This window comes from Xenopus laevis, chromosome 6L (genome assembly GCF_017654675.1).
Source record: "Xenopus laevis strain J_2021 chromosome 6L, Xenopus_laevis_v10.1, whole genome shotgun sequence".
Classification (NCBI taxonomy): domain Eukaryota; kingdom Metazoa; phylum Chordata; class Amphibia; order Anura; family Pipidae; genus Xenopus; species Xenopus laevis.
Window position 1 is genome coordinate 62,596,894 of NC_054381.1, and position 12,728 is coordinate 62,609,621.

Consider the following 12,728-nt stretch of genomic DNA (forward strand, 5'->3'; position numbering starts at 1 on the left):
TTACATTGATATTATTACTGTTAGAAGAGAGCCTAGAATGTTTAACAATTCACAATGCCCTTTTAGCTTTTAGCAGTTGGTTCAGAAAGCAAAGTATGCTCATTGGCAAATGCAGTATTACAGAAGTATAGAGCAGTAAAGATGGATAGTACTTGATGTATTCGAAGGTAACTGCATTAATACATATTTGTGGTAAAAAAATACTATTTTTTCTTCGTTTTGTTTTGTTAGCATACTGAATGTATGATGATCCAAAGTACAAAAATACCCTTAATTTTATGTTTAATTGTATTTAATGTATTATTTGTTTTATTTCTTTAGTTCTCTGGATAATGACAATTACTGGCTAGAAAATTCCCCCATGCCCTTGTTGTCCTCACAGCCATCACCGAAGAACAGATCTCCAGTGAGTTGCCCAATACCAGCAGAATATACTAATCCAATTGTACAGAATTCAGTAATGACCCAGGAAATAACACATGGCTTTGAGGCTCTTACAATATGCAATTCAGAATTTACATCATCAAACTCACAAGATATATTTGCAAGCCCACATTTATACTTGAACTTTGATGGATCTGGTAATAACCTACCTTTGTTGGATGAGAGGCATGGAACATTTATGTCCAGTACCAAGGGTTCACCAAAGATTTCAAGATCAACTGACTCTGCAGTTAATAGCAAAGAACAAAGAAGTCCATTCCTACAGCGGTCAGGGAAAAAAAAGTATTCACATCCTCCACTGCCAGAGAAAAAAAGAATATCTGAAGGAGAACATTCATTTGGCTCAATCTCTCCATCTTCCAGTGGCTTTTCTAGCCCCAACAGTGGTAGTACAATCAGCATTCCATTTCCCAACGTCCTTCCAGACTTTTCCCAAGTATTAAGTGAATATCCAGTTCCAGGTAGGTAAAACTTATGTATTACCATGGATTACTTTAACACATACATTTTTTTTCTGAATCATCCTTCTGAGCAAAACTTTTTTCTATGTATGCATTTTTATACAGATGTTTTTAATTTTCTTGAATAAAAAGGAAATCGGTGAAATTTCACTCCATTAACAGAGAAGTGTATCAACTAATACTAAGGAACATTTTATGCAACTTTAACAAGCTTTGCATTCCCTTGCCATAAATGTCAGCTTGATCAGCAGAAGTTCTCCATCGGTAGCATTTAGGCAAAATGAGTAGGAGCCATGGGAGCAATTCAATTAACTCCGTGTCTTTTTGGCAAAGAAGGGATCTGAAAACTATAAATGAGTTTTTATTTGCCAAAATATCCTCTTGGTACCAACCTATGAGTGGAATGGTGAAGCTTCTTTTCAGCTTATTCCCATTGGTTGTCCAAAAGGATTTTCAAGTCTGTTTGCTATTTCTGCTTGCATTCAGATGACACACATTATATTATATCTTTGGTGGGGTCGGGGTCTCCTGCTTAAGGATTGATTCTAAGGAAGGCTCTTGTAGAGTTATTGACAGGTAAGGCAAGTTATTGTCCCTACTTCACCCTCAAGAAAGTCTAACAAGGGCTTTAATGGCCAAATTTGGATGCCTAATACTTGATTAAACTAGTCTAAAAAGGTGGCCATAGACGCAAAGATCCGCTCGCTTGGCAACATCGCCAAACGAGCGGATCTTTCCCCGATATGCCATTAACAAGCATGGCTATATCGGGGGTAATCTGATTGTTCGGGCGTATGGCCGAATGATCCGATTACGATGTGCAATGGGCTCCTGTGGGATCGGGTCAAAATCAACCCTGGCCGATCGACCAAAAGACCGATCTCCGACGGATGAAAGATGTCGGCACACGCCACACACGATCCGAAAATCGTACGAATTATCGATTCGTACGATAGGATCTGTGTGTCTATGGCCACCTAAAGAGATAAACAGTGATATACAAGAAGACTTAAACACTGTGCTTAAGGTTATGATGCTTTTGTGTTTCTTTCCCCATCCTAAGAAAAATTTTACTCTTAATGTTCTGTAGTCTTCCATTGACTCTGGACTGGAGTACTGTGTTAGGGTTAATGGGTTGAGTGAAAACCACCACTTAAGATACAGTATGGTGGTTGATCTGCACAGTAGCTCAGGTATATATTTAAAGAGCAAGAGAAAACCACATATACTATTAAGGCACCTCTTTGACTGGAAGACAAAACCAGAAGGAAGACATGAACAGGTAATAAGACATTTATAATGTTTGGACCGTATCCTATCTATTTTAGTGAGAATGAATCAGGTTGGGTCTAGGTTCATTTTAGATTTAAATATCTAGACAAGAAGTGGACTGGCTGCTGGTGGAAACCATATAATGACATGACAAGGGTGGGCAATAACTTTGGGCCCAGGTCTGCCAAGCAGAACAACACAGCATCCATATGCAGAGCATTAGCTCTGCTTCTTGAGTTTTATGGTAAACCGATCCTTTTACCACCAATCAGCTCACAATAAACAAAATAGCTTAACGGAAATCTTGAGAATGATCCCATAATACATTTTTTTTTTTTTTTGCAGAAAATTCTTCAGATAAGCATATGACAGTGAAATTTGTCCAAGATACGTCTAAGTTTTGGTATAAACCAGACATTTCGAGAGATCAAGGTAAGTTGATCTTTGCTCATTAGTGTGTGGGCAGCGATCAGTCTATCCCATATCCTCATACTGGAAGGCTGTACCACTACCCCTATTTCCACTATCACATTTTGAGAAACACATCTAGGTTCATAGCAAGATATTTTGGAAAATTTCCTATATAGTGTGGAAGAAGGGTTCTGCATGTTAGGGTAGTTATCTTTGAATGATATCTTTGCTGAAAAGCTTTTTACATTTTAAAGAAAAAGATTACATTGAAAAAGAATAGGAATTGTCTTATAATAAAGTTTAATTCTTAGAGACTGTCATGTCTTTGGGTAAGCAACAGACATTTGCCCAGCAACATATCACAAAGCAGAGTAGATTAGAATGCAGGGACACTAGATTAAAGACATCAGAAAATAGATAATCTCTATTTATTTAAGATTATATCCATTTGTTCACATTTAGCCTTTTATTACATTTGTGTTGGATTTATGTGCACAGATCTCTATAATCTACATACTTTTGGCATCCTAAGAATGTAGGCTTATCTGTTTACTCAGGAGAGATGTGGAATTCATATTTAGAACATTTTTCTTCTTCTTTACCCCAGAGCTATTGGGAGATAAACTGTAAAATTACATTTTTGAATTATATCTTCAGTGAGTGAAGTCTGCACACTTTTCTGGTGCCTGTTGTCTTTATTTATTTTAAAAGAAAGCCTGTCGCTTGGACACTCACATTTCTGCTCTGTTCATGGGCTCATGTACTATATATATAATGTTTAAATGGTGTGATTATAATATACAAATATGCTTCCTGTAGCCATTGCAGTTCTCAAGGACAAAGAACCTGGCTCTTTTATTGTTAGAGACAGCCATTCTTTCAAAGGAGCTTATGGCCTAGCCATGAAAGTCGCTACACCGCCTCCATCTGTGCTGCATAGTAGCAAGAAAGGTATTGGTTTTTATTATTCTTTTTCAATTGTCCTATCATTCCCATTTTTAACCAAGTGTTCTGTAATTGAGTTAGTTGGTTTTTTTGTCATCTGAGTTGGCTAAATTACATCTAAAGCACACTAAAATTAAAGGTGAACTCCAGCTTCCAAAACAAAATTTGATAAAGAGGCCCACATAACACAGAAACACCTAATATACTTATCAAAGTTTCTTTAAAAAGTACTGCATGAATAAATGCCATTTTCTATGCTGAAATCCAGCTGTTTAATAGTTCTTCTCTTTCTGCATCATTTGAAATCCTGGTAGGGAAGGAGGGACTAAACACTGATGTTACAAATTTAACCATTAAAAATCATGAAAAATCTGCATATTTTTTAAATGATGTATAATGCAAAGTTGCTTGAAATTATGTCTACTTGTTATGTCAAAAAGCTTAAGTTGTGTTTTTGTGGAGTTCCCCTTTAAATATTCTGAATCCCCATTGTGAAAAAACCACAAGCACATCAAGCTGCAATGAAACTTATTAGGAAAGTAAAATGATGGCCAACAAGTGATAAACAGGTTTCCCAAATCAGACTTTTGACAGAGGCACTGGGACTAGCACTGTATTTATGCAGGCTATGCCAATTTTAAATGTGTAAGTCAACATTTCATTCTACACAGAGGGCACTACCGAAGACATCAAAGGTACATCAAAGGTCCTCTGTGTAGGGCCAAAAACATACTTACACAAATTTTTGCACATAAATGAAGTCCCACAAGTGCTCTGTGTCCTTCATGCTGGTAGTACACACACACACTTACACACAAACACACTTGCACTCATTACACACATTGAATTTAACTCTGTATAATTAAATACTACATCTTCAAACCATACATTTTGTGTGCATAGAAAAAGCCAGGCTTTAGAATTTTATATAAAAAATAAACTTTCTTTTTCAGGTTTGGATTTGGCGAATGAACTTGTCAGGCACTTCTTAATTGAATGTGTTCATAAGGGAGTGAGATTAAAGGGCTGTCCTAATGAACCATATTTTGGTAAATAATTTTTAATTTGACTTTAAAATATTTAGGCTATCATGTATTGAATTAACACACTTTTATATGCTCTCACAGTCACACTCTCACTCATATTATACCTTTTTGAAAATTATAACCTTTCCACTGTGTGTTTGATGCCATGCTAAGATATCTAACTGAACTGCAGTTGTCATCTGATATGCAAGTTTGTTTCTTTCTTACATGAAGACATGTAACAGAGTATTTCTAAAATCGGTGTCCCTTTTTTCACACAGGTAGTTTGACAGCCCTGGTTTATCAACATTCCATTACTCCACTGGCATTACCTTGTAAATTACTTATACCAGATAAAGGTGAGTTAAAAGTAATTAACTTGAATATGCTTTTAAGCCAACATCAAATAGTTGCCATTTATTGAATAAACAATTCCGAAATAGCCTTATATAAAATGGAATAACTATATTATATATAATATATATATAATAATTAATTACTTTAATAACTATATATATATATATATATATATATATTATAACTATATTATATATATACTTATATATTATAACATAAACCTTGCATTTGGGCCATATTACGCCATACCCACAAAGATCCTTTAGTCGGCTATCATTTAGGGAACATGAAACTTTTTTTTTTTTTCTTAAATAAATACATTTTTTAAACATATTGTTTGAATCAGAACTGTTCTGATACTGGGATTCTGGCTAGCCATGTTATAGCTTATATTGCCCAATGACAATTCAAAGAAACTCTTTTCTAAAACACCATTGGAGGGTGTATTGAATATAAGGAATCCATGGCATGTCTCAACCCGTTCCCGCTCTTTTCGGCAGGGCCCTCTTGTATCAGTTATTGGTTAATTTGTATGTAAATCATTTTCAGTGTATGCACCCATTTATTGTTCCATGCTGCGGAATATGTTGACTCTTTATTATAAATACGTGTTTATGGTGTGGCAGCTTAACATAAAATATGTTGAGTATCTTTTTCATTAATAAATGAAGAATACAGGCTTTTAGCCTTCTTTCCTTGAAGTGCTTTATCATTGTAATCTTACTGGTTTAAGCATAAGGCTTCTTTGACATGTTTAGGGATTGCAGCAGCATGGCTATAATCTGCTGGATCAATCATCTCAACATTAGTAATTGGAATACTAAAATCTTTTAGACTGTTTATATTCTGCGCCAAATATGTCCAGTTATGCCTCGGTTATCTTTAAACACACACACACCATGTCTGTCTGGGGTCTGTAAACATCAGGACTTTCTCCTAGTTATAGTCTTGGGAATGTAGTCATGTCAAATATTCTACATAATACCATTTGTTTGTTTGTTTTTTTTATATAAAGAAAGTTATTTTCTATGTTTCGAATACAAGATAGTTGAAATTTTCCATGACCTTTATGTTTTTCACAGTTTATAAATAGTTCTTTCCAAGACTGTTGAAACATTGTTTTTATACTGCATTTATGTGCAAACAATGTAATAATCAGTTCTGTTTCATTTTAGATCCACTGGAAGAAATTCCAGAGTCAACACCTCAGACAGCTGCCAATTCTGCTGCTGAGTTGCTGAAGCAAGGTGCTGGTAAGTAATGCATTAAAAACGTTTTTCACAATAATTGCAACTTTTCTAGGTAACAACCACACCAGTTAAATAATTTAGTCATCACCTTTTAGTTAGGCTAAATTCCCACAGCACAATTCCATTTAAGTTTCTTTTGTTTTTCCTGCATTCTTGTGGTGGATCTTTCATGTATTGCACTGCAAGGAACTGCATGAATAAATGCTGCCTGTTCTTTTCAATGAGTTTGTAGTAATGGGACCAGTGAACGCAGGTGCAATGCATCAAGTTGTGCTCCAACTGCATTCAGTTCTTGGCTACAGCAGAGTGAGTGCAAACTTATTGAAAAGAACAGGCTGCATTTATTCATTGATTATTGACGTTGAACCTCATTTGCCAGTTGGCTACTACTATTTGTCAATCAAAACTTTTCTCTGTATAGGTACAAATAGTAAGGTCAATATTGCCTAAATGTATCTTCCTGTTTTAAATCCATTTGTGATAACCAAATTCTTTAGCAAAATCAAAGTAATTCACAAACACTCATTTCTGTTCATTTCATTATACTGTAGAAGGAAAATAAATTTGCCTGGTAAGATCTGTTGCCTGAAACTCATGCTGGCACCTGCTCTAATAGTATTGAAAATTTGAAATATATTCAAATACGTTCTCCTTAAATATCCCTTCAAAATCCTTTGCAACCACAGATTTCTTAGTAAATGGCCTAATGTTACATTGCTGGGAAATGGATCCCTTTTCAATTAATGGTACAACATTAGCAATTTAATAAACTATTGGTACCATACCAGACTTCAGAGACTTGTCATTGTAGCCCCTGTGCATGAATTTGCATTTACAGATGAAACAGAATAATTTGTATTGACTAACTCTGTTGCACACATTTTCCCACTCAACTTACACATAGGAGTCATCAATCTATTTATCTATTTATAAAAAGTATTAATTGAAATATAAATGATTAATACAAGTTATCCAGAGTGCATGGGACCTGGGGTTTTCGGATAACAGATTTTTCCATAATTTGGATCTCCATACCTTAAGTCTACTATAAAATCATGTAAACATTTAAAGGCAGTAGATCTTAGTTTGGATCAAGTACAAGGTACTGTTTTATTATTACAGAGAAGAAGGAAATCATTTTTAAAAATTTGGATAAAATGGAGTCTATGGGAGATGGGCATTACATAATTCAGAGCTTTCTGGATAACGGATTTCCGGATAACAGATCCCATACATGTAGTAATTATAATTTCCATCAGATAAAAAATTTTAGCCTTTTGACTGCAGCTGGTATCATGGATGGATGGGAAAAAACATATAAGCAATATACTAAAATGTTGTGGGTTTTTTTTTAATTCTATTCTTGCAGCGTGCAATGTTTGGTATTTGAATTCGGTGGAGATGGAGTCACTTACTGGTTACCAAGCCGTGCAGAAGGCTTTATCTATATCTCAGCTGCAAGAGCCACCTCCCATCTCAACTGTAGTCCATTTCAAGGTGTCGGCACAAGGAATCACTCTAACTGATAATCAAAGAAAGTAAGAAACTAAGCTGTTTATTACAATCTATATGTAGCTACTCAGTGCCTGATATACATCTTTACTCCATATTAAAACTGGTCTTACAACAACAATTAAACAGCCCTGGTCAACATCAGGCCACTGATACATGTCTCTGTTGAACGTTCTGAATAGTAGAATGGTCCTTGTACCTTATAGGGATAGCGGGCAAAATAAACAATGGTTTGCAGGTTCAAGTTTAATAAAAAAATATGCAAGTATGTGCTAGAAGAACTTATACAAAAGCAGCAAGAAAACTACATTTGTGGTTCCATCTGTTGAAAATGACTATTAATTGGAACCACTTTGTAATACCCAGATCATGATCATTTTTTATTAACCTGGAATTCACATTGACAAAAGAAAATGTGTACAATTGAAGCAGTTCCTTACATGCTAGGATTGACCAGTATTGTGTCCTACAGTTGGTTAAGGAATCTTTGGTCCATTAACTGTTGCAATCGTACAGCAAGATAGGACATGTTAGGACATGCAGGTAATGCAGTTCAACCGCAGCCAGTTGTTTTTAATTGAATCATAAGTAGTTCATCATGGATTGACCCTTATACTTGGTTTGTTATAAATATGAGGATAACTTGGTACAGAATAGGGCGGGGGGCTGAAATTTTAAACTGGTCTTAACCCAAAAACTAGCAATAGTGATTGTCTTTAATATGAGACTTTATCCAGAAATATCCAATAATTATTAAAAGGAGGTATGTAATTTTAAAACGTATTGGATAAAAAAAAATCCACTGATTTTACTGTACAATTTCCATTTTTGTCTAGGTAAAAAATATCTGAGCTACATTTTTTTTATGCACTAAAGAGAATCTTTTCTTTTAGGTTGTTTTTCAGAAGACATTATCCAGTCAACACTGTGATTTTCTGTGCACTGGATCCACAAGACAGAAAGTAAGAGAGGCTTATTTTTACAAGTGAATTATGTTTAATGATCGTAATGTGTCTCTAACATTTTTTTATTCTTATTTTAGGTGGACAAGAGATGGACTTTCTGCAAAGTAAGTGGATAATGGCTACATTTTATGGGGTGGTGGGTGTTTGTTTTTAAGGACCATAATCACCACAAATTACATTGTAATTAAGACTAACGTACTATATTTCTGTTTGTTTTTGAAAGTAGAAAGGGTGGTGTCAGATGGCTAAGCACAGTGAAGCTAATGCTGCAACTTTCACCTGTTGCTTCTTCCTGACCATAATATGCAATTACATTTAATATTTTTTAAACTTCGGAACTGGTTTATTAACCTTGTACATTGCGGTAATTTAAAACTCGTGGCTATTTTTTTAATGTGTATATACAGAATCAACATTACATTTTCAATAGGCAGGGTATTCTTTATACAGTCATATGAAAAAGTTTGGGAACCCCTCTTAATTCTTTGTAGTTTTGTTTATCATTGGCTGAGCTTTCAAAGTAGCAACTTCCTTTTAATATATAACATACCTTATGAAAACAGTAGTATTTCAGCAGTGACATAAAGTTTATTGGATTAACAGCAAAGCCGTTCAAATTTACAGTTTTTCTTCTATAACAGAAAAAAAACTTTATCCATTGCTACTTTAAACACTTATAATGTTAGAAGTGGGGTGGTTTAACTTTTCTTTAACCATTTTGTTTGGCGTACTGCAAAAGAGACTGCTTTTTTTCTGTCCATATTAATCAAGGACAAAAAGGCCCCAGAGGGTGGCAATAAATAAGGGGAAAGCATAGCATTACATTAACTTTTCATATGTCTTTATACGTTGTGTATTTAGAACTGGTTGGATCTGAGTTTAACTAATTCAAATTACAGTAAGCATGGGTCTGTATTTCATTTTGTGGCTATAAGGTGACCTCTGGTAACTGCAATGTATGGTGCCAGGGTTTTCCTGATGCAGGTTCTGGATAATGACATACTCCTGCTTGTAGTTGCCTTCTGGATACAATATGAAGTATAGGCCATGCACAGAAGAACTCATGCTCTGCCACATATAGCATAGTATAATTTCCAGTCACACACTATGCATACATAGATTCACACTTACCTTTTGGTCATGTCATACACATTAGTATTATGGGCATCCCTTTGTTAACATTGAGTTAATCTATTTTCAGAAAAAATATAGAAACTGTCCCTTGTTTTAGCACTACGTCATGGGTGAATCCAGAAAACCCCCAACTGTTTGACTAAAGGATAAACAAAGAAAATGCTCAGTTAGAAGTGTATACCCTTTGTGTTTGTAGATGATGTCCCACTAATAAACCACAGACATGCCATTAATAAAGCCTTGAAGTAGAACTAAACTCCCCCTCCAGCTGCCTCCATTGACCCCTCCCTGAAACATTTATTCCATTTAAAAGTTTCCCTGTGTGTGGTCCTGCCTAAAACTGTAGATTTGCGAAGCAGAGTTCACAAGCGCCCTCATCGGATACTCTTCTGTCAGTTCGCCAACACAGACCTTGCAGGAACATGCACAGGGTAATCTACAACTGGAATTATCTTCAACTGTGACACTTGTAAACCAGGTCCAAACAAAGGGAAACGTTTGAATGGAATAGATGTTTCAGGTTCAGATGTTACAGGGAGCTTTGGGAGATTATTCAGGGGGGAGTGGGTCTGAGGATATTGACAGGTATTGATTCTGTATTAAAAAAAAAACCTTAATTCCAAATGAGAAATCAGTGGTTTTAAAGTAAAGCTATTAAGATTTATACTAGGCAAATGCGTAATTCTGATTTGTCCAGCATTTCTACAATATTTGTACTAGTTTCACATGTAACTGTGTCTATTTGATATCTGCTGAACTGATCGATCTCCCTTTGTTCACCCAGTCATGCACTTTTTTTTTTCTCCAGAGTTTTTGGCTTTGTGGCAAGGAAGGGTGCAGGCAACCACAACATATGTCACCTCTTTGCAGAACATGACCCAGAACAACCAGCTAGTGCCATCGTAAACTTTGTATCAAAGGTCATGATTGGCTCTCAGAAGAAAATGTAAACATGTTTTTCTTATGTCATTTTTAGAAATTCTCGGTTGGGATCTGAAATCTGGTACTGTGAACCAATTTCTTTTTTATATGCCGTCTAAAGTGGACCTTCGAGTACTTACAAGGCTGAAACTTTTTTTAACCTGATTGATATTTTGCATTTGGTGGTGCCTTACAATAACTACATTTCAAGTTTAAAAAAAAAATCTTATTCAGCTGTTGAGGAATTTTACTTTTCATGCCAATGCAATTATTTTGGGAAAATTAAGTAAATCTCTATTTTCATATTTAAATAGCACTATTGGACTTTTTTTACTGTATTTGCTATAACCTTATTCCCTTTACCTACCCTAATATTTTCATATTGTAATTTTGTAATTTTCATATTGTAATCTGACCTTAATATGGTATAAATATTAAAGCCAGAGCCATCTCGTGCTTTTCTTTTTAGTTAACAGACACATTTCACTGTAATCTTTTTTTACAGAAGAATATACGCTATACTTGTGGAAAACCGTAGTACACGAGTTGCATTCAATGTATCATTCTTGCATATTAGCAGTTTTATGTATTTATTAGTCAAAGCCGCCATGCCGTATGCTTTCAATAAAAATGAGGATTAACCCTACTTTTTAATTGGGTTTAAAGCATTTGAAAAGTTTAAGTATGTGACTGTGAAATGTTATATGTACGTATTTGGCTGAGTTTTAATAATGAGTTGTTGTTTTTATGAAATATGTTCTCTGCATTGCAGCTGCCAAAGTGGTAGCATACTGCAAAAACCCACCATCTTCCTAAAATTCAAATCCTTAAAGCTACAATACATCTACAACACAATGGCAGATTTGTTTTTTGGCACCATAGGTTCTGCGCTGTGTGTCATGTATAGGGTTAATGTACTGGGAAGATCGGTATATTTGCAAGGCATGCCTCTCGCTATTCTTGCAGATATATATGATTGTGCAGAGAATTTGGGATAAGCAAGTGCTGCAGTGCCTCTGCTTTTTATAAATCCTTCAAACAGAAAAGTGTAAACTTTTTCCCCCATTGCCTAACATTTTAGAAAACAATAAATGCATCAGATACCCTGTAACCTTTTAAAATATGTTACCACGTCAAATAACATAAAGCTTTATGGAATCTAGTTTAAACTGCTCTACAATTACTCGGCACAAGACTGAAAATGTCACCATCAATGCATCCAACATACTGGCTAACATGTACTGTATATGGGCATTTAATTTTATATTCTGTTCGTCCTTTTATAAACAAAGCCTTTCAAAAAATTCAAACCGGACATAAACACACTGATTTTGCAAATTACAAAGGAAAGACTGGAGAGTTTAATAGTTATCAATTAAAAAAAAAAAAGAGCAGCTCTCTGGTATGGGGGAAACTGAAGTAATTTTGTTATAATACTAATTTAATGCAAACATAGATCTCTTTAAATGAGATGGCTTAGTTCACTATTATCAAATGCATTAAGCTCAGAAGTGGCCTTATGGACAAAATGGCTTTCTTACTTACCCTTTAATTCATATCTCCTTATGTAAGATGCAGGTAAGATGGTGCAGAATCTATTATGCAGAATGATTGGGACCAGGGTTTCTACAGATAAAGGTTTTTTGTGTAATGTGGAGCAACATGACCTTCAGCTTTTTTGGTTTGTACATATTATAAAAGGCAGTAGGATTTTCTGTCTTCAGAAAGTACTTATGTTAGTATAGGTAATATTCAGGGGCCTAACTACAGAGGAAGCAGACCGGTGTGAATTAATAAAATGTCATTCTTTTTACTCAATTTTTATATATATATATATATATATATATATATATATATATATATATATATATATATATATATATATATATATATATATATATATATATATATATATATATATATATATATATATATATATATATATAATATTACTTTTGTTCCAAGCAATCAATTATAGTTTTGTAGTTACATTTTGACTTTGGTCTGTTTCTCGCTTCAATTTACTGTTTA

At 34.6% G+C, this 12,728-nt stretch overlaps 1 protein-coding gene across 3 annotated transcripts in view; it reads left to right on the forward strand.

The window, feature by feature from the left end:
- The window catches only part of tns3.L (tensin 3 L homeolog), a 113,522-nt gene extending 101,410 nt beyond the window's left edge, over positions 1–12,112 (forward strand). For all 3 annotated transcript variants that reach the window (XM_018267548.2, XM_018267547.2, XM_018267549.2), the window contains 10 exons: positions 322–905; positions 2,523–2,609; positions 3,408–3,539; positions 4,487–4,582; positions 4,840–4,917; positions 6,091–6,168; positions 7,535–7,703; positions 8,571–8,639; positions 8,720–8,746; positions 10,585–12,112. In XM_018267548.2, coding sequence (XP_018123037.1) covers positions 322–905; positions 2,523–2,609; positions 3,408–3,539; positions 4,487–4,582; positions 4,840–4,917; positions 6,091–6,168; positions 7,535–7,703; positions 8,571–8,639; positions 8,720–8,746; positions 10,585–10,726 — 1,462 coding nt within the window. In that variant the 3' untranslated portion in view covers positions 10,727–12,112. The remainder of the gene's footprint in view (positions 1–321; positions 906–2,522; positions 2,610–3,407; positions 3,540–4,486; positions 4,583–4,839; positions 4,918–6,090; positions 6,169–7,534; positions 7,704–8,570; positions 8,640–8,719; positions 8,747–10,584) is intronic.
- Positions 12,113–12,728: the final 616 nt, after the last annotated feature.